This window comes from Colletotrichum fioriniae (genome assembly GCF_027942845.1).
Source record: "Colletotrichum fioriniae strain IMI 355084 chromosome Unknown scaffold_1, whole genome shotgun sequence".
Classification (NCBI taxonomy): domain Eukaryota; kingdom Fungi; phylum Ascomycota; class Sordariomycetes; order Glomerellales; family Glomerellaceae; genus Colletotrichum; species Colletotrichum fioriniae.
In genome coordinates this window covers 2,922,574-2,950,163 of record NW_027076837.1, presented here as the reverse complement: position 1 = coordinate 2,950,163, position 27,590 = coordinate 2,922,574, and the positions used below count along the sequence as shown (strand labels likewise).

General features: G+C 51.4%; 6 protein-coding genes across 6 annotated transcripts; 4 read left to right on the top strand and 2 right to left on the bottom strand.

Moving 5' to 3' along the window:
• Window positions 1-1,689: 1,689 nt before the first annotated feature.
• Window positions 1,690-3,141, bottom strand: N0V96_000753 (uncharacterized protein; the record flags this gene model as incomplete). The annotated part of the gene is made up of 2 exons (XM_065756031.1): window positions 1,690-2,838; window positions 3,073-3,141. 2 exons carry the CDS (start codon window positions 3,139-3,141, stop codon window positions 1,690-1,692), a joined length of 1,218 nt encoding a protein of 405 aa, XP_065615271.1.
• Window positions 3,142-4,301: 1,160 nt separating this feature from the next.
• N0V96_000752 (uncharacterized protein) lies at window positions 4,302-5,349 on the top strand (the record flags this gene model as incomplete). The annotated part of the gene is made up of 3 exons (XM_053193265.2): window positions 4,302-4,482; window positions 4,560-4,811; window positions 4,877-5,349. 3 exons carry the CDS (start codon window positions 4,302-4,304, stop codon window positions 5,347-5,349), a joined length of 906 nt encoding a protein of 301 aa, XP_053049383.2.
• A 1,193-nt stretch (window positions 5,350-6,542) lies between these two features.
• N0V96_000751 (uncharacterized protein) lies at window positions 6,543-8,120 on the top strand (the record flags this gene model as incomplete). The annotated part of the gene is made up of 2 exons (XM_053193266.2): window positions 6,543-7,468; window positions 7,520-8,120. 2 exons carry the CDS (start codon window positions 6,543-6,545, stop codon window positions 8,118-8,120), a joined length of 1,527 nt encoding a protein of 508 aa, XP_053049384.2.
• Window positions 8,121-8,938: 818 nt separating this feature from the next.
• Window positions 8,939-11,137, top strand: N0V96_000750 (uncharacterized protein; the record flags this gene model as incomplete). Its single annotated transcript, XM_065756030.1, has 9 exons — window positions 8,939-9,151; window positions 9,235-9,395; window positions 9,469-9,530; window positions 9,593-9,628; window positions 9,683-9,789; window positions 9,862-10,225; window positions 10,277-10,482; window positions 10,655-10,693; window positions 11,099-11,137. 9 exons carry the CDS (start codon window positions 8,939-8,941, stop codon window positions 11,135-11,137), a joined length of 1,227 nt encoding a protein of 408 aa, XP_065615270.1.
• Window positions 11,138-11,178: 41 nt separating this feature from the next.
• Window positions 11,179-14,046, bottom strand: ARG1 (argininosuccinate synthetase; the record flags this gene model as incomplete). The annotated part of the gene is made up of 24 exons (XM_053193268.2): window positions 11,179-11,217; window positions 11,275-11,313; window positions 11,370-11,501; window positions 11,561-11,586; window positions 11,645-11,835; window positions 11,888-11,904; window positions 11,974-12,209; window positions 12,259-12,271; window positions 12,339-12,379; window positions 12,430-12,466; window positions 12,544-12,569; window positions 12,628-12,681; window positions 12,738-12,757; window positions 12,825-12,835; window positions 12,890-12,914; window positions 12,969-13,029; window positions 13,080-13,110; window positions 13,176-13,200; window positions 13,252-13,289; window positions 13,431-13,489; window positions 13,541-13,572; window positions 13,641-13,652; window positions 13,708-13,761; window positions 14,015-14,046. 24 exons carry the CDS (start codon window positions 14,044-14,046, stop codon window positions 11,179-11,181), a joined length of 1,251 nt encoding a protein of 416 aa, XP_053049386.1.
• A 9,414-nt stretch (window positions 14,047-23,460) lies between these two features.
• On the top strand, window positions 23,461-25,857 carry srk1 (MAPK-activated protein kinase Srk1; the record flags this gene model as incomplete). Its single annotated transcript, XM_065756029.1, has 5 exons — window positions 23,461-23,500; window positions 23,649-24,091; window positions 24,217-24,267; window positions 24,408-24,652; window positions 24,783-25,857. The coding sequence occupies 5 exons, from the start codon at window positions 23,461-23,463 to the stop codon at window positions 25,855-25,857; spliced, it is 1,854 nt and encodes a 617-aa protein (XP_065615269.1).
• Window positions 25,858-27,590: the final 1,733 nt, after the last annotated feature.

The following is a 27,590-nucleotide window of genomic DNA, read 5'->3' as shown; positions in this document are numbered from 1 at the left end:
TTGCGAGATTAACCGCGGCAATCATGGAAGAACGATTCAGTAAGCTTCACAAACGCAAAGCCTATGGTTACTTCGTGGATGCCCCCTGCGAACGCATGAGGGCGTTTGGCAACGTCATTGAAAAAGCCAGATGGAAGGTTCCCAGGGAGAAACTCTTTGTGTTACTGAAAATTCAAGAGCCGACGAAAGATACCGATTCCTTGGCTAGTAGCTTAAAAGCTATATTGGCTGATAACTTGAACTTAATGGGGCTTGAAAGCGTGGACCTTTAAGACGCCTCCCATTCTGTCCATCAATCGCCACATGTGATTGCCGACTCATGTGCCCTAGGCATGCTAACATCAGCGCCAGCATTGTTGTGCATAGCAAAGAGAACCTCGATCGAGAAGAGTTCAAGGAAGCTTGGGCGGAGCTGAGAGAAGAAGTCATGGGCCAGAAAGATGGAAAAAGAAGAGACCAATTCTTTGGTGTGTCAAAGGAGAGAGATGTGTCGAAGAAGAACGAGACTTTCGTCCTTGTAGAAGCGTCCCAAACCCCAGTCATCAATTACCAACAAGGAGAGGAACCTAGTGGTTTGACTTCCTTGACTAAGGCATGTGGACTTGAAGACGCATTCTTCGTGCGTCTTGCCGACATTCCCTCAAACAAAACCATAGTCACGGATGGGGAAGAGCCACTGAACTTGTAGTTAGACAAACTGCCAAAGCAGTGGTACTTGGAGATCGCGGCCTCCACGCGTCATGGGAAAGAATTATCATCTCGATTAGTTCGCCGTTCGGGTGTTCTGTACATTGCAAAACTTGAAGAACTTCAAAAGCTTGAACGAAATAAAAAAAGATGAGAAACGTCGAATGCTGAGCCCAAAGCAGGTGAAACAAGAGGCCGAAAATCGGGAGGCAGAAGAGTCTGCACAGGCGGCAGAACAGCGCAAACAGCACCAAGAAGGGTGGCGAAAAACAATTAGTCGAGTGAACAAAAAGGCTGAGGAGAATAAGGAGGACATGGAGAAAAAGGAGGACTGGGAGGCAGAACAAATTGAACACTTTGATGAGATACACCAGGCAGTTGAGGAGAAGGTCATGTCCTTTTTCGGATGGGTGAAAAGCCAATCAAGGCCTAGTTCACGACAACTCCCCATGAAGAAATTGACTCATGACTCAGCAGAGTAGGAAGTATTGCCCAAGTTCTTTCTGATGTACCAGTTTTCCTAGCATAGTTATGTATTCTTATGAACAGTCCCACAGCCTATTATTTCGCGAATCATAATCAAGTGCTGGAGTACATGATTCTTGCCATCTCAAGTCATATCAACCTTCCAGCTGTCTATCCCTTGCTTCCCTTAATCGTTTTCGCTCCATAATATTAGATTATTGAAGTTACTGGCTCAACCATGAACGTAGTCAGACATATGAAGCTACGAGGGATTCGCCACAAAGAAATCGGAGTAGAAAGATTGGGCGAATTCTACCTGTCACGGCGCAAAAAATGGGCGAAGACTGCTCGGTGCAAGGGTGCCGGACCACTTAGACTGTTTTGTGCCATCGTGGCACGGGAGAGACCAGGGGATCAACGCTAGTCAAACTCAACCACATCAAGACATTCAGAGCTAGTCAATTATCGTCGAATTGGAGATGGCGTCAACTTCTTTTGAATCGATATATTATATTCGCAGACAACCAAGACACTCCGTCATATATGCGCATAAAACTCATAGACCTGCTTCCGAGGCCACTTCACAGCCTCCAACAATACAGGATGCCCCGCGAGCTGCGCATCAACCATAGCAAACAACCTCTTCGACCACCCCCGCAAGAACCAAAACGTCGGCTCGAGCACACACAAAAACACGGAAAAGTACGCCAGCAGGACCAGACTATACGGGTTCAGGGCGTGTATGTCGGCCATGATGTTCTCCGAGATGACGTACGGCCAGAAGAGAATCATGCCGACTTCGAGGGTGGCGCCGGCGTGCGCCATGAGGTAGACTGCCTTTTCGAGCTCCCTTACGGCCGTCACGTATTCTTCACGGGCGCTGTCGTGGAGGTTTTCTGTGTAGAAGTCTAAGAGGCCTTGGATTGCTTCGAAGACGTCGGGTGGGAGTGGGGAGTTGTGGAGGGGTGGGAGCCTGTTTGGTCTGTCAGTCTTGGGAATGGGAATATCCTGATGGCTTGAGGGTAGTAGGGTGTTGACGCACTTATATGATGGATCACTCGGGTCGATGGTCCATATTCCTGTCGCCATTGGCGCAAATTCCGTCCTTATAATCTTTGTCTGGTATGGTTCTAGTATCGCACGAATGCCTCGCACAAAGATAAAGACGCCCATAATATCAGGCTCGGAGTCGAGATCCTGCCCCATCCGCACGGGAAGCGAAGCAACATAGAAGACGACGAGTGACGCGAAGCAGAAGAATGGCTTCCAATTCGTATCATTAACAGTGTGGAGCTGCGTTCGAAAGCCCTCGATGCCTGCATTCTGATGTGACGTCGCGAGTTCAAGGTACTTGCCCCGCGCCGAGGGTATAAGATACGCCTTATGCAGCGCCGCGATTGTGAGGATGCCATGCATGACAAAGGGGCAGTCGTAGCCAATCTCGGGTATGGTAACGCGCCAGACGTGTTGCATGTCCGGGCGGACGGAGAGGGTGTTTGCGGTGACGACAGTGAAGTGGTGCATCAGCTCCAGGCCGTGGCCCCAGTGTCCGATGGACGGGGCGGGAGAATGGAGTCTGTCATGGTCGATGGCAGCGTCTAGGAAGTTGTAGGGTGCTTCTGGGCTCAGGCCGTTGACGGATGGTGTTGTTGTTGATCTTTGAGGGGTGATGTTTGTTGGTGAGGTCTGTGATGTTGAGAGACTGCATGGGATGCCGTGTCTGGAGCAGTTGAAGCAGGATGGGTATGCTTCGTCGCACTGGGGTAAGTCCAGATTGTCAGCAAACGAACCACAGATGAAGGGACGTCCTTATCTGATTGCAGGTTAGGTTGATTGGATCCAACCCCCTTACCGCGTGTTCGGTACGCGGCAGCTAAGCTAGATGGAGGAGGGAGGGAGTGCTGTCAGTGTGTCACCTACCTTAACTTTCCTCCGCTTACAGTCCCTACAGCCAGTGCGGGACTTGGTATGGGAACGACGGGTTGCCATTGGATAGGAAGATTAGACAACAGGCGAGGGGTGGCCGTTCCGTCTCAGATCCTTCGTTGATGCAAGAAAGTATCCGCGTGTAAGGTGACAATATCTTAGATCTCGGTGATGGGTGGGTGTACGAGGGTGCGAGCGGATCTAACGCCAAAAGAAGTTTGTTCAGACTGGAACCGACTACATAAAACGCAAACAGCACCTCTGTCAAACCAAGCGTGCAGAAGGAGAGACAGAAGAGAGTACGAACACGCGGGTTTGCCCACATAGAATAAGAATGAAAGAAGGTTGATGGAAGACTGTGGACACGGGGTAATCCGCCAGCCGACGGCTTTGCAGTTGTCAGTCAGAGTTGATGTTGTTGGGAGCCAAGATGCGGGAATACGAAGCGAGCAATGCGAATACTCGCAATTGCGGAGCCCCGCTCCTTAGTAAAGTGGGTCTTCCGGCGCTTGACATGCACGGCCCACCGTTCCCGGGTGCCCAAAAGCGTCCGGATCCCGGTATCTTTCGTCAGCCCCTGCGCCCGGTAGGGACGCCAAGTCGTACTGGGAGAGTCATGATTGGTCCCGTATTCAATACGTCTTTGTACGGCCGGGTCAAGCCCACTGCCAAATTTCTTCGAGAATTCCTTACAGCGGAGTGACTGAGGAGAGACAAACACTTGGGACGCGGAGAGGGGCGCAGTGATACTCGCATCCCAGGCAGACAGAATACAGAAGCACTACTGGCCGGTAGACTCTAAGATTGGCGAATGGCGCGCCAAGGGTCCTTCTTACTTGCCGTTTATGAGCCGTACTGGTGTTTTTGCGTGGCTGAGTCTAAGGGGGTGGAATACGATTGAACCAACTTGTTTATTGGATGAACCACACGACGTGGGCCGTTACCGTCGGAAAGTGAAAAGCACATAAGCATAACCCGCTTCGCTACCTTTAGGCGTTAGATACCTCCATCATCATACGTTCTTTGCCTACCTAGAAGGACAGTCAACCAGCGGAAGAATCTGCATCTGAAATCCCAGCAACGCTCCTTTCGATTCCATCTGGATCTTCCCCGAGACTCTTCTCCTTAAACAGCTGCTAGCTGCTGTGCTTCTATCGATCCATTGTCAAACACCGAGAACGTCCCTTTTCATCTCGTCCCGGCGAAGCCGCAAGATCGCAGACATGGCACGAGGCTGTACCCCCGACTATGTCAACGCCGAATGGTCGTTCTATCGTTTCGAGCCTTCCACAGCAGCGGCAGTCTTCTTCTGCGTCGTCTACGTCCTCACTACCGGTCTTCACATCTTCCAACTCGTCAGAACCAAGACATGGTACATGACCGCATTTGTTATCGGTGGGCTGTGTAAGTGCTTTGAAGAGGACATCATGTCCGTCCCTCGTCTATGGCCTGATCATGAGCTTACACCATTCTCCGCACAGGTGAAGTGGTTGGATACGCTGCGAGAGCGCAAAACACAACACAAGAACCGGGATGCTGGACTCTCGGCCCATACATCATCCAGAATGTCCTCCTCCTCATCGCTCCGGCCCTCATGGCAGCCTCCATCTACATGATCCTAGGCCGCATTATCATGTTGACCGACGGTGAGAGCCATGCCTTGATTAAGAGGCGCTTCTTGACAAAGGTCTTCGTTTCTGGAGACGTTCTGTCGCTTTTGATGCAGTCCAGTGGTATGCGCCTTTGCCCTTTTCTGGCAACCTATAGTAGTAGGCACTCGCTAACACGCATGGTGCAGGTGGTGGTATGATGGCGTCCGGGGCCAGTATGATGGATATTGGCGAGAAGGTCATCATCGTCGGCCTCTTCATTCAACTCGCTGTTTTTGGCTTCTTCATCGTCGTCGCCGCCCTCTTCCACCGCAGGATGTTGCTTGTTCCAACTGCAAAGTCCCACCAACCCGAGATCCGCTGGCGCTACTACCTCCTGACGCTATACGTCACCAGCGTTCTGATCTGGGTGCGTAGTGTCTTCCGAGTCATCGAGTACCTGGAGGGCAACAAGGGTCACCTGATGACCAACGAGGCGTACGTCTACGTCTTTGATGCGACGCTCATGTTCCTCGTCATGGTGTGGATGAACTGGTTCCACCCGAGCGAGATCGGTCTCCTGCTTCGCGGCGAGCCACCCATCAAGAACGGACTCGAGCTCGTTATGATGAACAGAAAGTTCGGAAAGATCCAGAACGAGAACAGCAGCATGAGTGCTTAGGGGGTCGGTCGAGAAGAAGTTCCTTGGATTTGGGGCCGGGTATATGGCAGGCACGGAGAAAGGCGCTTGGTTCGAGAAAGCCTTCCGGGATAAGTTGCATCTATAGATTTAGTCAGTATATTATTGGGGTGTCCGAGACCATGCCCATTGTTTGAAGTATTTCTTTTGTTGGAAGTAGAGGCCGTTGGAATAGGCCGATAGGACTCTCGCGACGGGAGACGCGATCGAGAATGCAGTAGGATGACAGCAGCCATAGAGGTGTGATTAATATCGATTCTAGATGGGCAGTGTATTTTGTTCTTAGTCTGAGTGTTGCACATGAAGATTTAAAAATTCCCACAGTCATGATATCGAATTTGACAAAGATGATGTACCAGGTCTAGCGAGCAAGTAGAAGTTGTCCAGGGGCTCGGGGTGTCTTATCGTTATCGGAATTATATACTGATAAGATAAGATACGCGAGGCCAAAGCACGGGCAGGTGAGTGACCTTCCGCGACGGGGCGGACGATCTGCAGGAAGGGCGCCCGGAACCGAAAGCAGGCATGACAGGCGGCATCAACCCCGCATAAGCTTGCTGATACGTTGGAGCTTCAGCGGGCCTCAAGGTGCGGCTGCCGCCTAGGTGCCACGGTGCCTACCTCAGCATTCAACCTCTCCTGACGAGTCACCCAAGGCCCCAAGGTGCCAGCCTGAGCCAGTTAGCCAAGGTCATCCTTCTTCCCTCTTCATTCCCCTCGCCTAGACGCGTAAACTGTTGAGGGCGATTGTTATCTTACAGCATCAACAGCTGCGCAATAACCATCAACCTGAGGCCCGACGATTGCCTTATCTGCCCTGCCTTTCGTAAGCCGCCTGCAGCAGGCTGCACCTCCCTGAGGCTCCTTCCGGCAGCCCCATCCGCGTCATCTCAACGTCTCGCATCGTCGTGCCGGCATCAGTAACAATATTCTGTTTCCGTCGACCTCTCTTCTTTGCGGACACGACATAGCTTGGATGCATGCGCACCGTCTGAATACTCTTGTCATCAAGTATTAGGTAGTTGAAGTGCCACTTCCCTGCATGTCGCATCCTGCTGCCTCCTCCATCAGCTGCTAACATCCTGAAGCACATCTGCTCACCGACAGATTCCATTAGTTTCTCCGTTCGCTTCGCTAGCAATACCAGCCGATCCTAAGTCGATCCCGAATACATGATGACTGGAGTCCAAAGCCCTGTCAAACAGGGTTTGGAAGAGTGGGAGGAGGTCGCCGATGACTACTCTGTCGTGTCGCTCTCATCCGATGACGAGGATGGTAGTGCCCCTCTCACAACGGCGACCACAACCCATAAGCCATCTTCGACTGCCGGTGCAGTGAAGAATGCCGCCGCCGGCTCTCCAGCGGCTGAAGACGCGAATCATTCTCGCCCGACTTCCGCCAAGCAAACCTCTAGCTCAACAGCAACAAGCAGCGATCAGCCACCGAAGCGAGAGCTCCTAGATTTGCTTGGCAATTCCCTCCTACCCAATGACGCCATTCAGCCAATCTGGAACTCATACCAGAACAAGCAGCAAACTCCAACGCCGCCACTAAAACCAAGCAACGGCAAGGAAATCGAGGAGCTGAATCGAGACATCGGCCGCCTAACAATGGGCGCCGAGGACGCCGACGAGGCTGAGTCATCGAGTAAACCGGAAGGCACCTTGGGCGAAACCCTGGATTTAGACGACTCCTCGATGAACCCTACCATCATCAGCCAGAAGCTAGAGTCACTTGGCGAATACCTCCTCGACACGTTCAACCGGACCAGCAAGGAGCTGACTGGCTTTGACAAGGCGCCGAGCATCGCCAACAGTTGTCAAGCACTCATGGCGAACATCAATGATCTTCGTCCCATACTCGCTGATTACGCATCGCACTGGGATACAAATGCTGAGAAGGAAATTCCGCTCGACCCTAGCGTCACCCTTTGGATGGATTCTTTGCGTACTGTTCTTGCAAGACTTCGGAGAAAAGCCAGGGCCTGGCCGCAGCATCCGGCAGGCGAAGAGGCAAGGATCCGTGCGAGCTTGAACAAGTATGCTGCTGCACTGGACAAGCAGGACAAGCAGATGCAAGAGTTTCTGCCCATCATACAAGCGTAAGTCATCGTCTCCCGGCATCGTCGTATCCATGGCTGACTGTTATGAAGCGACTTCAACAGCTACCGGACACAGAACATGCAGTTTCCGGTAGAAACCACGGAAGACTCCGCCAACAGCCCGGGACGTTCAGGTCGTATCCCGGCACGGCCCACGTCTCGTCTATCCCAAGTCCGAGACGCCCTATACGCACTTAAGGATCAAGTTCAGAATACGATTCATGTCCTCGCAATCAGCCACCACTTTCTTCCCCAGACTGCTTCGGAGACTGCCGTCGCTGTTGTCCAGTGCCTAAGGTCTACCGTCAACGCCGCGTCCCTCGCCCTGACCAACAACGGCTCGGAATGGCTTGAAAGTGACTCTGGTAGAGCTCATATTGGGTTGCTGTCCCATGCCGAGTTTAGCAATTTGGACCCTGCGATGCTCCGGGACTACGCAGCGCGACTGAAGCAAATCTGTAGCCTCGTATCCGACCCCAATAGTCATCAGCGTTGGACTGAGGAGATGATTAAGGACCATTATATCTACATGTTGGTTGAACAGGAGCAACTTGATGCTCTCCATAACATCGCCTCTGCACTTGAGGAGATGTTGCTTCCACAACACATGAAAACCAAGACCGAGTTTGATGATTTTTTGAAGGAGATGTAATGTTCTTACAACAGGAGAAAACAGAACCAAGTGGACTACAGGATTATGACACGGAACAGCGGGCTGGCATTGGAAACTATGAGCGCAGCTTTGAGCGGGAATGCAACGATTTTCAGGGTTGAAAGGCGTCATGGGAGACGGTTTTTGATGAACAGCGAACCAAGGTGGATATTGAAGCCTCCACACGAACTTGACAGAATGTATTTTTCCTTCAGCCGTATGACTCAATAAAGTCTCGAGTATCAATGGTGCAATTCTCCTGTGTTAAACATAGTTTCCCAAATAGGTCCATTCACGGAGATTTTGTCCTTATCTTGAAGTACTTGAGATCTACGATATCACTTCTGCTTCTGGATGGTGGTGATAACCACATCATTTGAACGCGCTGAATAGAGCTACTTAGCTAGGTCGCCTCTTACCGTCGATAAATGGTCCAAGATAGTGTCATGTAAGGTAGTTTATCATCATTAATAGACTCTGATGTTTCAATGTGTGAACAGAGAAGTCCTTGTACAGGTTCACTGTGAGGCTTGGAGGGCTTAGAGCAGCGCGTGGGGCGGTTATTTTGGTCATTTTCCCCAGACGCCGATTCCGCACGAGCCGCCTTCCAGAAAAGGACCCCTAAAACTGCATCTTCCTTAACCCTTGTTCTAAAGTGGGCCTAAAATCGAATAATCAGGCCATTTTCAAAAAAGTTTGCCCGCAGGATCTGTCTTTTTACAACTCTCGAAGAGGGAAATTTTCTGGTAGAAATTTTATTCTCGTGTGTTGATCAAGTACATTCAGCTCGTCAAAAAAAAAAAAAACAGTTCGTCGCCATGCCTCCGAAAAAGATTGAAGTTGTCAAGGACAATGTCGTGGCGTTTGGCAGGGTCAGCAAGAACCTCAAGATGGGCTGCGTCGGCCTGCCCAACGTGGGCAAGTCGAGTCTCTTCAACCTCTTGACCGAGCAGAGCGCCGCGGCGGAGAATTACCCCTTTTGTACGATTGAGCCTAACGAGGCGAGATGTGCTGTTCCCGACGCTCGATATGTAAGTTGAGAGAGAGTTGAGAAATTTTGCCACCATAATAGAATCTTGTGGCTGAAACGTAGGCAATGTGTCTGTTTGTGTAGGACTTTTTGTGTGATCTCTGGAAGCCGCCTTCCATGTACCCCGCGTACCTGCAGGTCACCGACATTGCTGGGTTGATCAAGGGTGCTTCGACGGGAGCGGGACTTGGAAACGCTTTCTTGTCTCATATCCAGGCTGTTGATGGCATGTTCCACATTGTCAGGTACTGTATCCATCGTCTGTGGCTAAAGTGCTACGTCGTGATGAGTGGTGACTGACTTGTGTCGTGTAAATAGAGCATTTGACAACGACGAGGTTTTGCACGTGGATGACTCAGTTGATCCCGTCCGGGACTTGGGTTAGTTCAGACAACTCTGGCACGTCTCTCAAGTTGAGAAAACTGACTGAACCCTTGACTAGAAACCATTCAAAATGAGCTTTGCAAGAAGGATCTTGGTATGTAATTTTGTACTGTCAAAATCTGGTTCACTTGGCTTACACTCTTCTCAGACATTCTGGCCAAGACCATCGTCGCTGAGGAACTGATTGTCAAGAAGGCAGGAGGCAAATACAAGATGCTGCCTCTCTTCACCGAGACAACGACAAAGATCCAAGCTGTAAGCTCAAACTTTCCAGGCTCAAATTATCCGCCGTTTCGAAACAGTCACATTCTTACAACCGTAAACTAGATGCTGGAGAAGAACACCCCAGTCCGCGACGGAAGCTGGACCCCCGCCGAAATCGCCCTCATCAACGAAAAGATGTCGCTCATCACCACCAAGCCCGTCATCTACCTCGTCAACCTGACAATGAAGGACTACCTCCGCCAAAAGAGCAAGTACCTCCCGTCCATCGCCAAGTGGGTCACCGAGCACGGCGGCGTCCCGCGCGACATCATCCCCTTCTCTGTCGAGTTTGAGGAGAAGGTGCACAGCTTGAAGGACGACCCGGCCGCCCTGGACGAGTTCCTCAAGGAGAGCAAGGTCAAGTCCAAGTTGGATAAGATTGTGACGGAAGGGTTCACGAAGCTTGGACTGCAGTACTACTTTACTGGTATGTTTACAGTTTGCTGCCCCTGACTGACCGTACTGACCTTTCTATCAGCGGGTGAAAAGGAAATCAGATGCTGGACGATCCCGAGGAACTGCCTTGCTCCGCAAGCCGCCGGCGCCATCCACAGCGACTTTGAGAGGGGCTTCATCAAGGCTGAAGTTGTCGCCTACCAGGACTTCCACGACCTCTGCGAGGGCGGCAAGTCCATGGGCCCCATCAAGGCTGCTGGCAAGTACCGCCAGGAAGGAAAGTCTTATGTGAGTTTTAGCCAGTCTAATCCCTAACAAATTAGCATCGCTGATCTCTTTGCTTTTTCTTTGAAGGTTGTTCAAGATGGTGATATTATCCACTTCCAATTCAGTAAGTTGAAAGCTATTCAATTTACCAATGTTTGGTAATCTGAAGAGTGCTGACTGTTTGTCTTTTTAGATGTTGGAAACAAGAAATAGAGTTTCGTACTTAGTTAAGGTTCGTGGGCATTAGAGGTTTAGGTACACGGTTTCGGCAACTACGAGTTAGTAGCTCTCTCAGCTTAAGATGTTTCTATAGACTCTGGAGATACCATTGCAACTGTCTATTCGACGTTTCTGCATTCCCCGGGTCCCCTGATCCTGAGATGATCGGCCTATCTATGTGAGGCGCTCTCGCGCGCCACTTTTATCCTGGCCACCTTGGCAGTCTGATACCCTTGCTTCTGCTCATCACACGAGGTTGGTCTCTTCCCAGAATTATAGGCGCTCGTGAACGCGGGCTTCTTGAACTATGGGACAAGGCTGTGCTCGCAAAATTGTGTATGGTGGAAGAAATATCACGGCGTCCTGGCAAGGTGAATCATAGTTGATCAGAAACAGAATCCTTGTATTGCTACGATAGACTTTCCAGATCTACAACGACCTGTCGGCATGGGCATAGGAACTATCGAGGTGCATTTTCCGAATTCAAGCGTCGTCTCTTTAGAACTTGAGACCGGCCTCGGCCTTCTGGAGACCGAACTATCGCGACATTAGCTAGTGAACAGGAAAAGGCAACGCATCTGGTTGTTCACGTACCTTCTTGAGGCGGATGGCGTTGATGGTGATGAAGCCAGACTGTCACATCTCGTTAGTTTGCAATTTTCTTCCATCAATTCTGAGGGTAGTCTTACAGTCTCAGAGGGGTCGAAGGTGGTGAGAGAGTCCATGGAAGCATCCTCCTCGGAGTAGAGCTTCTCGTCGGACTTGCGACCCAGGCAGTAAGCGTTGCCCTTGTACAGGCGGAGGCGGACCTCGCCGTTGACCTAGAACGATCACTGTCAGCCACGACACAACCATCATAAGGGAATCGGATTCTCCGTACACGCTGCTGGGAGTGGTCCAGGGACGCTGTCAACACGATTAGCTTTCGGCTCCTCTCATCAATTGTGGGGGAACTGGGACTTACGCTGCAAGAACTCGCGCTCGGGGCTGAAGTAGGAGCCGTTGTAAAGGCATTCCGACCATTGCTTGGACAGCAAGTCGCGGTAAGCACGAACTTTACCGTCCAGGACGAGACCCTCGAGGGAAATGTGAGCCAGACGGAGGATAGTCATGGCGGGGGAGTCGTAGCAGCCACGGCTCTTCAGGCCGATCATGCTGATGTTCAAGTCAGTTTGAGTTTCATCATCAAGGAGGATATTTTCTGTACCGGTTCTCGACAATATCCTACGTGTGGTGTTAGTTCACACAGGCTTCAAGCAACGTGGTATAGTTTGAGGAGGTCAAGAGACTCACAATACGGCCGACGGCGTGCTCCTTGCCAATGGCGTTGAGCAGGGCGAAGAGCTCGACATCGTCGGTGGCAGTCTGCTGAGGAGTGACGACCTTGACGGGAATACCCTTGTCAAAGTGAATGGTGATGTCGAGGGGGGTATCGGGAGCCTTAAGGGGAGAGACGGTCTTGGTCCACATGTCCTCGGGAGGGGTGACATCGGGGTCCTCGAGCATGCCAGCCTCGTACGAGCAGTGGGCTTTTCAGGTCAGCAGGGTCCTATTTTCTTCCGAGATGGGGTGAAGTACCGAAGTTGTCATCCTAGGTCAAGTCAGCATATGGTCGTAAGTGGCGTCTGAGTGTTGGTGAAGGAAGGGGGGTCTCGTACCATAGAGTAAGGCTTAGCCTTGGTGCTGGTGACGGGGATGCCTGGATAACATTTTAGCAAATGAATAATAAAAGGAGCAAGAATAGCTTACCCTTCTCAGCCGCGTAGTCAAGAAGGTCGTTGCGTCCCTATGGTGCCAAAGCGTCAGCGCCGATACTTGAAACACAATGCGCGTTCAGCTGAAATCGCGGCACCAAAGACTTACCTGGAAGCGATTGAAGAAGGTAGGGTCTGGACAAGTTCGTTAGTCAGGAGAAGGTTACTTGACAAACACTGGGGGTTTACGTACCACGCCACGGGGCAATGACCTTGATCTCGGGGTTGATTGTGTAGAAAGCAAGCTCTATATCCCGTTAGTATTCAGGGGGGAATCGTCGATGAACAGGCCAGCAGTCTTACCGAAACGAACTTGGTCGTTACTGTTCCACAATGTCAGCAGTCAGCCTCGCACGAGACACATGCTTCCAAAAGCCTTTGATCACTTACCCCTTGCCGGTCTGCGAGCAGAGTTAGTCAACAGTGAAAAAGAGTCAGATGTGTTCATCACTTACGCAGCCGTGGGAAACGAATTGGCAGCTTGCGATACCATGTCAGTTCAATCTTCCCAAATGGATATCCGTTTAAGCTCACCCGGTGGCGGCGGCAGCCTTCATCTGTCCCCGAGCAATGATGGGGCGGGCCAGACTGGTACCTGTGGAGGAAATGAGCACACAAATGTCTTCGGTCATTGAATTAACTTACCCAGAAGGTACTGGTCCTCGTAGATGGCGTTCTGCAACAGGCAGATAGTTGTGAGCCATTTGGCATAGTCGAAGCCGTACACCAAGGGTTACTTACGCATTGAACAGCCTTCCAGCAGATCCTGAAATGGTGTTAGCAGCGGACCATTCAGATGGATTCATTGATGACTCACTCCTCGACGAACTCGCGCTTGAGATCATCAATGATCATCTAGGATAGCTTGTTAGCACAGTCTTCAGGATTATAAACGACAGCTTGTGAGCATGGTGTCCACGTGCCTTCTCGGCACCAATCTGGAGAGCTGTGTAGTTGACGATGTTAGTTCACTGGATCGAATGATGCCCTTCCCACAAGGTATGAACGGGATCTGGAGTTGGGCAACGAACCCTTCTGCTCAACAGCGGCCCAGTCTAATAATCAGTCAGCTTTGATGTAGGGATACGGAGGACATGACCTCTCACCCTCTTCCTGTCCAACATTGGCGAGGTAGCAGCTGTTTCCATGTTAGACTAGCAAGTCCAAACTGACGCCTGCCATTACAGACGGCCGAGAAGCACATACACAACGGAGTATCTAATTATCAAGTTAGCTTTGACTTGCCAAAATTCCGTTTTGGTCAATGACTTACCCCTGTTCCAAGAGCCAGGCCAGAATAGTGCTGGTATCAAGACCACCTGAGTAGCTATAGAGTGTTGATTAGCATCAAATCTATCATTTTTTCCCTCTCCTCATGCCCGACGTATCTCTAAATTGACAACAGCTTTGTAGTTCACCTTCTAGCCATCACGTGGCTGAAGATCATTGTGGCTCAATGAGGCACGTGAGAGCCAAAAACCTTGTCCGGCAGAACCTCGCTCCACAAAACTTTTGGTACCGAAGTTCGCAGGGCCAGGCGCGGCCCTCGAAATTGGAGGAAAGGAGGGGCAGACACTTACGCCAAGCAGACCTTTCCCTTCTCGCCGGCCATTTTGTCAATGATGTTGTAGGGGGTTTAGGGGGAATCAATTGAGGTTTTGCGGAACAGAGGAAGTTTGCGTCGAAGCAATTGACCGGATGAAGAGCTGGAAAGATTGTTGTTGGTACTTCTGAGAAAAAAAAGTAAAAGGTGAGTGACGGCATGGGCCAATTAATTCTGTGTGAGTCAATGGAGGTGGGATGGGCAGCGCTGTTTGGCGGGGGGGAGAATTAGCGGCGCTAAGTTTTTCCTGGGTATCTTATCTGTGGAGTCAAGGTCCCCGTCCCCGTCCCGATGTCGGGTCACGCTTCAGCTGTGACCACACTCCAGTTGTCAACGCCCTTTAGGTCTGGTCAGCATGTGGAGCCCCGGAATGAGGTCCACTTGTCGGCACAGGATAAACCCATCGGGCATTTTTGAGATACCAGGGCAGGCCTGCGTGCAGCTCATCTGCTCCGACTTCTTGACGTGTGGAAAGCGTGGGGCGGTGAGCGATGCGGCCGCACTAGCAGCTGATTGTTGAGAGCACACTTTGGGCCTCGTCGGTCACGCCGTTCCTGAGTGTCTGCCCTGCTCAATTTGACTGCGGGCAGGCAATGCGTGGCTCAAGCATAAGGTCTGGTACTGCAGAGAAAGTATGACTTGTAACATTTTCAATGCTCTTTCTTTGAACAAGTAGACGGTGGCTACAAATATCGTGATCCCCTCGCGGTCATCGTCATTGTTGAGGTCCGGTGTCGGTGACGATGCTCAGGCCCATGAAGAAGAAGAAGAAGAAGAAGAAGAAGAAGTGACGGGGCCGACTTGGAGTCGCCTGCCGCTGCTGCTGCGGTTCGGAATCGTGGCAAGGCTTGAAAACTTTCGGAATATGACCCGGAAGTGAAGTTGCACGTGTGTACGTGTGGGAGTCCGACGGCACGTGGGTCGCAGCCACTCAGTCCGCAGGAGTATAGTCGGGGTTACCTATGCCAATATCTCCCTACTGCTACTTTGGGACAATTACTGGGAGGAGTCTTTGGGAGCAGTGGCTCGAGTGAGCTGGCTGGGAGCAATCACCCAATGTGTGACACTCATCAGCGTTGTTCTTTGACCAGACTATGGAAGTTCTGACGGCGAGAGTGCGCACAATAAGGACAGCTGATGGACTATATGTGAGCAAACAGGATTGAGTTGTATGTAAAAGCATAGAACTCAGCTAGGACCAATGATTCAATGAATGACCTCGACCTGGTCACCTGTCAAAGGCATTCTGTTCGTCATTACATGGCCGCCTGGCGAAGCCCATCCATCAGTCTCTCATCGGCCATACTCTTCTTGAAGTTCAACTAATGTATGCGAGAACCATGAGGTCTAGGAGTCTGCTCATTCGCGTAAATGAGGTTCAAAGGTTTGAATCATTTTCTAAGATGTGTGAATGACTTCGATACATTGCCGGTATATTTACCAGCACCCTGTTCATCATTGGGAATAATGAAGCTACTTTGAATTTGAACGCTTTAGCATGGACTGAGGACGATGAACACTACAGTTTTCGTAGGTCTTTGAAACCTGGAGCTTTACGCCAGCCTCTATAGCTCGTCATCTAACAGCGTACGGCAGGATCCAATGAAGCGTGCAGGTTTTTGGTCAGAGACGATAGCATTGCTAATCTAACCGCGAAACCGACGCCCTGGAACGTTTCAATCAGTTCCAAAGCCCTTGACGGATCAAAATCAACCCGCAGCTGGATCCAAATATGATCTGAGTCTCTCAATCGTCTCTCAAACTGCTTGCTAAGTCCCTAGGCTCTAGCATAAATGTCCGACAATCCTATAGCTTTGAGCAACTGACCATACTTTGTCTTCAATACGCCGAGAAATACCACATGCTTTCCAAAAGGTTCAATTTTACTTGCCCTCTTGATATTTGTAGCCGCCCACTGGCTTCTTACCTAGTACATTACCATGCCCCATCGATTACGAGTTGACTTGTATATCTCTAGTTTCCCAGAACATTGATCGAATCGAGAACTCTTCAATCAAGTATAACGCGCAAGAATGATAAGGGTTCAATACCAAACTTGTATATTAGTATGAGTTTCGTTGATACTTCTTATGAATGATACATACCTATATGTCAACATTGTCCAGTAGTCAATAGGATAGCACGACTCCTATCCAACTTAGCTATCAGTCGCGGACTTTCAGAGTTGTAGATGCGTACCATACTCATATACACCCTCAAGGTACCCAATTTGGACAGAACCCTAGTTGGTTGTAGAGGTGGGCATATCAGTTACCTTTCTGGTTCATTGACGTGAGCCAGTTTCATGCTTGCTTGCTTCGATTTACTTCCTCTCCCTACCTCACTGAATGATCGTGTTTGTCCACACTGCATAAATAATTGAAAATAAGGTAAAATCTTAGAATAACAAACTAGAAAATCTGTACTTCATCTAACCAAGAGGGCATGATCAAACTGAGGAAATGTCTTTCACATTATATGATCCTACAAGGCGAGACCCAAAAGAGCTGCCTCTTCAACGTTTGCCTCTCACAGAAATCATGTACGCAACACATTCCAACACAGACATTAGACTAATCAATCAAATAGATAGATCAAATTAAGCTCTCAAGAAGATGTATCAAGCCAATAATTTGAAGTCACAGTGTCCGTCATCCCCAAGCCTCCTGAACAAATATCACAATTCCGCCCTATTCCCCCGCCCCCGCAACCTCTAGTCTACCGAAAGTGGCGATTCCCGCAGCCGATCTACACCCCCTCCACTCTGCCAAAGCAGATCTTTTCTCTTTTCCTCCGCAGTTGCACTTTACTCGTGACACGGAAGGCCGTTGCGGATTGCTGTACACGGTACAACGAGTCCGCCGGTGTATTTGGGTGTATGGAATGATGATCAGGTTCAGAGGGGTACCGAGGACCGCACATCGACACCCCATGCTCCCGAGGGGTTCGCCTGATAATCGTCTGCCTGCCCAAAACTCATTCACTCTTCCGATATCACCAGGACGGGGGCTGGCGGTCACTCCCAGATGTACCTGCGTCCACCCGTCTGACGCTGAGCGCGCGCGCGCGCGCGTCGGCGGCACAGCACGAAGAGAAAAGAGTATGATTCCCTCTGTGACTTCACCATGTCATCATCGAACATCCTCTTTCATATTTGGACCAACTTGAGTGACAAGTTCACGTCGTGAAGAGGGCGAACCAAAGCAAAATGACGTTCTGTTGTTGATAGCTGACTACATACTACAAAGTCGAAGTTTGCGGTCGTCCCCGGCCACCCGGGCGGCTGGAAGGGTCTTGGGAGGACATCTTGCGTGTGCAAAGGTTCCGCGATGCCTTGCAATTAGATATCCGCGACTCAGGCCATACTTCAGCCACTCAGTTACGTTTAGAGCGTCAGGAACTGATTGTAACGAGGGATAAGTGTCTGCACCAGCCGGCCGTGAAGTAATTACTACGGCGACTGGGACCAGCACTCATGCTGTGCCACCCTGACTGCTGATCAGCATCGTCAGGCAGCGGCATGGGGTAGCTTCTCCTATGAACTGAAGCGTAGCCTCTTGAAGCTTTACAATCGCATAAAAAAGTCAGGATATTGCAGCGCCTTCCTTGACTTCAAGTCCTGTTAAAGGTAGTCCGCGGTTTTCAGCCCAACCATTAGAGCCTAAATTGTGGAGCTCTCGTCCTGTCTAAGTCGGAGCCCAACCGGTGGAAGATCACGAGTAGGTAGAACATGCGCGTTGTAACAGCAAGTTGAACAGTGAAGTACATCGCGTCTGACTTCTTAACCATTAAGTCGATCAGTTGATTACGATCCTTCAAGGCCTCGAAGCAGCAGATGAAACTTGATCCAAATTGATGCAGATGTCGAGCTAGCTTATCGATGCTTCGTCGAGGCCCGTATCAGCAGCCCGTTGGTCAGAAAACCCCAATGCTGATCTAAAGATCCTAGCCAGGTGCATTCTCAGGGGGTGAGAAACAAGATGGCCTAGTCCGCCCTGACCATAATGACTTCATAGTGGACATTGCGGCCTCGGAATTTGTGGAAACACACTTGTCTGCAGTATTGTCCCAAAAGGTGCCGGGGCAAACAGTCTCATGGCTGAAGAAATCTGCAAGCCGCTGCAAATGGGTTCGGAGAGACTGCCGTAAAGGATGGTCTCGCGACGTCAGGATATACGTTGCCGCGGCTCAAGGAGGCAAGCGCCCGACTGGCTCACCAACGTTGTGACTAAACGTCCGCACTATTGTCGTGTTGCTATCCAAACGGTTAACTCGGGAGATGATTCAAGGCAGTTTATTTCGAGACGCCAATGGCCAATGGCGATGCGGTGATGATGTGACGTGCCACGTGCCCGATTTCAGCATTGTGCAGTCGTCCTGCCGTCGCTATTCTGCCATGGGCGTGGGGGCAAAAGGCATGACGTCAAAGGGGTGTTTCGCGTCACTTTGGAAGTTTGGAGCGAGGCACACGAACGCAGCTGGATTGTCTCTTCGTAATTTCAACGCGCGTTTACAACGTCCAACCTGCAGATTTAGGAACAAGTAGGCTGCGCCAAGAGGTAGGCCTGTCCATTCGTCACGACGATCATCTCGGTACAGCGTTGGCGGCGCCCGGGATTGTGAGCCGCATCTCGCTTTGAATCTTTGATGATCGTGAATGCAGCATGTTCCACCTAGCACCAGAGACTGTAAACCAGAGTAGATCGAATCATGGAGCCAATTGGAGTTGCCTGTCTTTGACTTTGGAAGTCGCACTAAGCGAGCCGAAAAGTAGGCGCGTTGTTGTCGTTGCTCATCATGGGTCGAGTCTTGAATACTCGGCATCAAGTTTGTAATTGGGAACCCGGAAACTGGACTACCATGTTGATACACTTTGAATCCCGCAAAACGCTCACTCTTCTGTATGTGCGCTTGAAGCTAGTATCTTGGCTAGAGTGAATGATAGGCCAAGTCCGACGACCAAGACTCGTCTAAGAGTGTTGCTATCGAGTTCAAGTTGTTAGGCCACCGAGTTTAATGCTGGCTTACCCGTTGGGCGAGATGTGACGCAGTGTAGACTGAACCATGTTTGCCATCCTGAGATATGTGTGGCGGCAACACCGCAGCAGTTCGACTGGGATGGGATGAGATGTGGCTGGTGCTGCAGAAAGGGTTAGAGAATTCTCATTCGGCCAAAGCCGCGCCGAACGTGGAGAGGTAAGGTATGAATGACGACAGAAGATGGCTCGTGCAGAGCAGCGGTCTGGACCAGTCCATTCGGCGCTCTGGCTTCAGGCCTTTTTCTTCTCGCCGTTTGCGGGTTTGCGATGCAACAAGCGATGAGGATATCTTTAGCTAGAGCATGGAGTTTGCATTAGTGGAATAGCCTAGCAAATCTCGTCAGGCAGCTGAGAAGAACCACGAGCTATCCAGCGTCAAGTACGAGAGCGAGCTAAACGACGTGTTTGATAATACCATCTTCCCATCTGCCCTTCATATTGACCAACGAGTGCCTATGCCCTAAGACGAGCCTCACTCTGAAACAGAGAGGTCATCGCGATGCGTTGACAGCGGGCTATATTGTGATATCCTCGCACACGAGGCAGGCAGGTACCGATAGGTATCTTTATTAACCTCGTAGAAATGGGGCGGCACACACCGAGCTCGTGACTGAGACTCCCGCGTCGCGTGGATGACGGGCGGGAGGCCGCTTTGTGTATCTGACTAGCCGATTTCCCGCATATCAATGAGAGATGGGCTGCCATAATCCATACCTAGTTGGAGACAAATCTAGTGACTGCGTAAGGAAAAGCGTCGTCAGTGAAATGACATTGGCGTGTGTGGCTTGCGCATCGTCGCCCATCATCATCTCGGAGGCATATGGTTAGTCGCGGGGTGACTCGGTAAGTGGATCGAGCGTGATATATGATTGGCTCAAGCGGCAAACAGAACGGGCAATGCAAGCGGTACGGTGCGACAGTGGCCCAGTGATGCGGGAAGACGCGAAGCGGAGACAAGTATCGAAATGGCCTCGGAAGGAGAGGCGATTGAGAATCTAAGACAGGCTGGGCGGTGTATCAGCAAATTGGACTGCAGGTTGGGAAAAGAGAAAGAGAGAGAAAAGTAGCGGCCAACCCCTGCAAAAGACATTTTTGGTTGACGATGGTGACGATAATCTGGGAGTGAGCATTTGGTGTTGCAGGTCAGACTGAGCAAGTACTCTATGCTGGACGCTGGAGGGAATGCCCCCGGAGAGGAATGAATCATGGGCCCTGACTGGTCATGCCTCAATCTGGCCTATGGCCTCAGGCAGAGTGGCCGAATCCATATTTACCCCCCAATGATGCATCAGGGCGTCTGGTTCCAAAGATGCCATCCCTGCCAGAAGCGGGTATGACGATGAAGCAGACGTCATAATGGGGGCCCCACGCCATCCAAGCGAGTGGAACAGGCTCCGATCCTGGATGGGCACCATGGGATGGGTTGGATCACAGCCATGGGTTCAAGGTTGACCACGCCAACCGGGCCCTGCTTCTGGAGTCCTGGCATCTGGTTCTTGTGCGCCTGGGACTGGCAAGCCTGGCGTGTCGTGCGTGTCTGGCTGCAACCGTGTGCTCAAATCATGGAATTGGGAAACATGGCGGCGGGAGGGCAGACGGGAAAATGCGAGTTTTGCATCTTGGACTCGCGCCCTCGTTTGACCCCAGTCCTGGTTTGGCCGGGGCCCATGGTATGTACAGATATGAATGACCCAGATTGAGATGGGGCGAGGAGTGAGCTGTCAGATGGTTGTAGATGGTATTGCCAATTGTGAGGGCTCCCGAATGATGAATCCAGTCTCAAAGCTGCTTCTGGCTCCTGGCTGTTGCTCTGCCCTGGCTGGTTGCCGTGATTGTAGTGACTGTCAATTCTGTCAGAAAAAACACAGTGCCATGTCATGCATCATCCCAACTTAACAACGCAAGTGGCCGACTCTAGCGTGTCCAGCGCCCCTGAACTCTGGTTCCTTGGCGCCGACGTAGCGTCGTTCGTGGTCGCAACACAGTTGCAGTATGTTTGCTGAACTGTGTGTGTATGTGTGCCGATTCTTGTCCTCAGTGCTGTGTCATCAATTGCCTGAACCTCGCTATCATTGAGAACATGGTTCAGCGTAGCAAGTGTAGTAATTGTCCAGTGTATGTATGGTGAATCCCGCGGATAATCGACGAGAGGCTTCTTGATGTCCCTTGCTTGGCACTAGCCATTCCCCTGTCCCTTCTGAGGCCCGATCTTGGATCTGGTACAGGGCGAATGGGTCCGGGGTTGGAATGGCCGAGTTGTAGTGAGAGAGACGTTTTGAAACGATTCGATTGGTTTAGGTTGACTGCAAACATCATGAGGATCGAGTTGAGAGGTTTAGATAAGGAGTCTTCTTCCCAGTCGAAGTAAGGTAAGGTAGGAAGCAAGGAAGATCATCGATGGAACATCTCTGGAATGATTAGAAATCCTCAGGTACCTCCAGTGTACATGAAGTATCTGCGAAATCGACGCCGGCAGGAATGGAGAGCGAGTTGAGTAAAGTGCCTTTGATGATGCTGGCCGGAAAGGGAGAGAAGCCAAAGTAGCTCCTTCCACCACAGGGTACGCTGCGTGGCCTTCGTCGCGCACGGCAGGAGAAGTCCAGAACGCATCGAGGCGCCTTCCTCAAGCCATGCACGGTTACCTCAAGGCGCGTATGTGGTCTCGGGCACCTCCAAGTAAGGTATCGATCACACATAGTACGTACACTGGCAAAGTACTGGGAAATACCCCACCTTGGCTCCTGCTGCTTTTTTCGACGAGCGAAACACCACACAAGACAATCTCGTTGAGAAGAGAATATTAGGGAAAGAAGCAAGTGACCACCTACTTCTTTCCTTGCGTTTTCCCAACCATTCCTCTCTCACAAAAAGCCTGCCCATCTGTGTGGTCTGTGCATTAGGTAATCATCATTCAGACTATTGAGTGACGTGACTGCATCTGGGAAACACATGATGAGGGGAAGCACGAAAAGAGTAGCGGAAAAAAAAAAAGAGTAAAGAAACGAAAAGGAACCCCTCCACGGGTACTGTTGATGACTGATGCTCTTACCTACCGCTGCTCGATCACTTGCTTTTTGCAGCCACAATATGATTGCATTCTCTCAGGTCGCTCCTCCACGGGCTCTGCCTCAGGTCGTCTCCCTCTCTGAATCGATCTACTGATAAACATGAAGTCGATTTTGCTCCTGCACCTCCCGTCGCCCCAATACCTACCTGCCTACCTACACTGATTCACGCTCGGCTGGTTCACCGAAGGTTCCAAAATAAAAATAAGGCCCTTCGGCCTTTTACATCATCATCATCAGCACCTTGCGCAGCTACAGCCCCGACCGCAGCCTGTCTCTCGCACACTGTCCAATCTGCGCGACCTTTCACACGCCCACCCTCTCAGCCTCTCACACACCTCGCTGGGCGAACAGCTACCTCATTTGACGCTTGTCCACCAAACCTCTGTCATCATCATCGCCGCTCAAATCCAGTCAGCCGGGCCAGTCCACTGTCCAGCACGGTAGTCAGCCCGTCTCTGTGTGCCACTTCCGAAGACCAGGACGAAGCAACGCACACTCCCCCCTCTTCGCTCTAGTGTACTCGCCCCCTCCAGAAATTCCAAGTCTTTGACTTCTCCCAACTTGTCGCACGGTACGAGCAGCAAAGTACCTCTACCCTGCTTGCACACCCAACTAAGTACGCAGCACAGCGACTACGGGCAGAACACGCCGTCATCGTCTACCATTCTTCTTCGCCTGGCCCTGTCAACCTGAACCCGACCAACACCCCTCCCCGGCTCCAAATCCATACCCATTTCCCTCTTTCTACCTTGCTTTGGTGCGGCCCCTAGCGCCGTCTGCCCTTTTCCCCCTTCCCTCTCGCTTGGTCCCCCGGCCTCTTCTAATCAAGACAAACGTGCTGCTGCTGCCCGTTTTCCCGCCCGATCTCCAGCTGCCTGTTCCTCCAACTTCCGTCATCCGAGTCCACGTTGCCCCTCCGCCAACATCACCAACGCTCGCCGCAGTCCACAAATTCCTTCTTCTCGCAACAATTTCTCCCTTTCAGCCGCTGGTTCCCCTCCCCCATTCACAAAGAAACAACCTTGCATCCGCTTCTGTCGACCTCGACATTTCCTCAATTCTCTCTTCTCGTGATACAACAATCCATCACGACTTTACCCAGCGTTCAAAGTACCGCATCGCCTATCGAGCATATTCCCACGACTCGTGCTTCGCCATCTCCGCATTACCAATCACACTCAAATATCGAGCGTCCCCCTCAATACGGGGCAGGTTGACCGATTTAGCCGCCGATTACTGCGACGTGCCCTGCGTAAACCTAACCTTGCGAATAACCTCACATTTCGTCGTCCTTCGTAGCGGCCCAATCTAGCATCATGTCGACGATACAGCAGCTTAAGAACTTTATCCGACACGGTACGATACCCCCTCTCTTCCACTACTTCGTCGGCGGACTGGTCCCTTTCGCATTACGTGCTGTTTGCGGGTGTCGTGTCACGACACTCCGTGGTGGCTTGAAACCCCTTTCGTTGATTACCAGCTTGCTGACGATCTTGACGTACAGGAAAGCAAGCTCGAGCGAACAACGATGAGCCGGCAGCCAAACAGTCACCGCCGCCCAAGGCGCACGTAGGCGTATCAGAGCCTGCGTATGCTGCCGCACCACCTGCTCAGGCGATTCCCGAGGCGTACTCAGTCGCTGGCGATGGTCAGAACCGCGCCGCCCAGGCAAACCACGCAGCCGCCCATGCCGCCGAGCCGAACCAGTACAAGACGTCCAAGGCCGGCAAGAACATCGACAACACACATTTGGCCAAGCTTGTAGCTGAGGAGAACGAGAGCAAGAGCAAATTCCCGAGATATCCCGGCCTGGAGAGATGGGAGTTGGTCGAAAAGATGGGCGACGGTGCCTTCAGCAACGTCTACCGCGCGCGCGATACTACCGGCGAGCACCCAGGCGAGTGTGCCATCAAGGTCGTCCGCAAGTATGAAATGAACAGCATGCAGGTGAGTTTTTGCTTGGGTGGTTACGGCCGCGACCATGATTTTCTCGCTTTTTCTTGTTCGCTGCGTTGTTGTTTTTTATTTGAGCCTTTTGGAGCATTCCCATACCAACCGAGGGTCGTGAATAGGGAAACAAGCATTTACATCCGGACTTCAAGAAGGTCCCCAAGGCTGCAGAGGTGCGAAAACTTTCTATATTTCATTTGTCTACTGTTCGGGCTATCCTCACTTTCGACACTTTCATGTTGCTCTATAGTCACTGTTACGTTGAGGACGGCTCCCATCTGCTTGATGGACACCTTTGCTGACCTCAACACAGAGAGCAAACATCTTGAAAGAGGTTCAAATTATGCGACAACTTGATCACCCGAATATTATCAAGCTGATCGACTTTTCCGAATCCCGGCAATATTACTACATCATCTTGGAGTTGGCGCCCGGTGGCGAACTATTCCACCAGATTGTTCGTCTCACATACTTCAGTGAGGAGCTTTCAAGGCACGTCATTGTGCAGGTTGCGCAGGCTTTGGAGTACTTGCACGAGGAGAGGGGCGTTGTTCATCGGTAAGTACGACATAGGTTACCTCACCGGCCCACATCGGTGAGATCGAGGCGGCGGGCGGTGGGAGCGCCCATCATGCATCTCCGTGTGACGTCATTCACTCATCCATTCGGCTAACATACAATGTCCCAGTGATATCAAGCCTGAAAACATCCTCTTCAGCCCTATCCCAGTCATTCCGTCCAAAAACCCCAAGCCTAAGCAGCCTGGTGATGAAGACAAGGTTGATGAGGGCGATTTCATCCCTGGAGTTGGTGCGGGCGGCATTGGCCAAATCAAGATTGCCGATTTTGGCCTGTCCAAGATCGTGTGGGATAACCAAACCATGACACCTTGCGGCACCGTCGGATACACAGCTCCCGAAATCGTCAAGGATGAGCGCTACTCGAAGTCGGTCGACATGTGGGCCTTGGGCTGTGTCCTCTACACGCTCCTTTGCGGCTTCCCTCCTTTTTACGACGAGAGCATCGAGGTTTTGACGGAGAAGGTCGCCAAGGGCCAGTACACATTCTTATCCCCTTGGTGGGATGATATTTCCAAGTCTGCCCAAGACCTCATTTCCCACCTCCTCACCGTGGATCCCGAGAAGAGATACACAATCACCGAATTCCTCGCTCACCCCTGGATCAAGGGCTCCGGCCCTACGCCTCGCGAGGAGAAGAAGACGCAGCCCGACATGCTGCGTGCGTTCGATGCCAGCAGAATCAATGATGGTGATCGTCGCTACGACTTCCGTTCCCCTGGTGCGGTCAACTTGCGTGAGGTGTTCGACGTCGGATATGCTGTTCACAGGCAAGAGGAAGAGGCCAAGCGCCGGAAGCAAATCGGTACCAAGGGTGGTGTTCCCGCACGCTTCCTAAACAACCTTAATGAGGAGTCCGAGGATGAAGATGCGGAAATGGCCGAGAACAAGGAAGCCGAATATGTCCACAAGCCATCGCAGGCTACACAAGCACTCGAGCAGAGCATGCGCAACGCCCAAATCAAGGATCAACAAGAGCATCGCGGACGGGAGCGTGAGCGTCAAGCGCCTGCGGCGAACGAGAAGGGTTACGGTCAACACTCAGCGACCGTCACGGCTGCAGCTCGTCAACAGGTTAGAGACCGGAACAGACAGAAGGGTGCTTTTGAGCTCAGCCTTGACGGTGCCACATTGTTGGGGAGACGAAACAAGCAGCCTCTCGCGGCCCGAGCTGGCGGGGCATAGGAGCCTCGTACTCCAAGCCGCACTCCTCCCGGGAGTGAGGTCAAACTTGCACGAAGCCCCAGCGCTACGAAGTAGACCTAGAAGGTGGCACTATGAACGAACCATTGTGATTTTTCTGGCGTCGGGGTTACAGGAATGGCATATCTTGGTCAAGTGGCCGAGGACACTAGCGCAAATCATGATACGAATGTCGTGGATATCCAGGTTGTGTCTGTCAAAGTAGGGTTTTGTTCGTGATTTGTTTTTCCGGGGAGGATTAGCTACGACTCGTATCTCTATTATGCGGCATCATACACACATAGGCTCGGAGTTCATTGGCAACTGGGACCATGGTTCCCCATTGCATCAACAATGAATGAGATTTGCAATTCAAGTTCAAGTTCAACTCTTCATACAATATTTCGTGCAACTCGGTGAAGGTGTGGTGGTGATGCAGTGCCAGCTACCGCATGAAGGGAAACTGCGGCAACCACACGGTCGAGCTGCCAGAAAGTCTGGATTCGTTGCATCCTTTCCATGTTCCTTTCATGGCATCAACGGAACCAGCTTCGTTCTCATACTCGTTCTCGCACCTTACCATCCATAGCCAACAACACAGCTGACCTCAATGTTGATGGTTGTGGCAGACTCGAATAGATACCCCTTGGGCCTGGGAAAGTTCATGGATCCATTCCATGTATTATTCAGCGTATGCTAACTGCCATCATCGCCTCATCAGACCGTGGTGATCCATACCGAGACAGCAGTAGGGTCTCCCGTCCGGAAGAGGCCAGGTCCTTCACATGTAGGAGAGCAGGTACAGGACAGGCGGGGCGGCTTCTCTATTTGTCGGGGTTGTTTCAATGCACCCGACGGATGCAGCTATGGTCGCGATAGGAAGGTTCATGACTGTACAGGCAGGCCAGGTGCAGGTGTAGGTGCAGGTGCACTGGAAGTAGCTGTCCTGGCTGGGTCAGGTACCTTGGGAGTACTACTTTCCCATCATGGCAGGTGGCGTCCAGGTGACTCCATTGGGATATTTCTTTTCTAGCGAAGAGTGAAGAGGGCCGTTGCAGGTTTTGGTGTTCTTGCAAAGTTTAAATCGACTTCATTGCTACTCGCTGACTTCTATCATTGGACCCCCCAGGACCCAGCTTTCTACCTCGGTCTCTATCTTACCCTCATCGTCTTGGCAGTGACGGCTCCTTCGTTTTCGAGTCGATGGATTCTTTGCCTGGCTACGAGCTATTCCTCGTGATTGGTAGGCCCGTTCTGCGAACACCCACCACTTTGATGGTGTTGTGAGCTTTTCCAAGAGCCGTCAAGATGCTGGGCCGAGACAATATATGGGCCGAAGAGGGGTCAAGGGGGATCGTGGAGCGAACGTTGAGTGAAGTACACCGCGTCTAAATACCTTCTAGTGTGCGGCTGAGCCAGCCTCGTTGTAATCGTATGCCCCTTTCTCCTTGCGGTTGGGGGTGCTGTCTCTTCCCCTACCGATTTGTTATCTACAATTCTGGTTTGGATCGGTCTCGTTCGCGACAGCTTGACCATCCCTACACCGGGTAGTCATATCTCAGAACGCGTCGCCGCATCGGAGCAGCAACCTCGAACAACAGATCCGATGTTGATCTTATAGGTTCCCCTCTTCCAGCTCCAGAGACAAAAGGCGACGGCGGATAGCCAGGATGGCGCGGACGCTTTCGATCGCACTTCATCGACCCAGGGTCATACATAGGGGATGTTGCGCCACC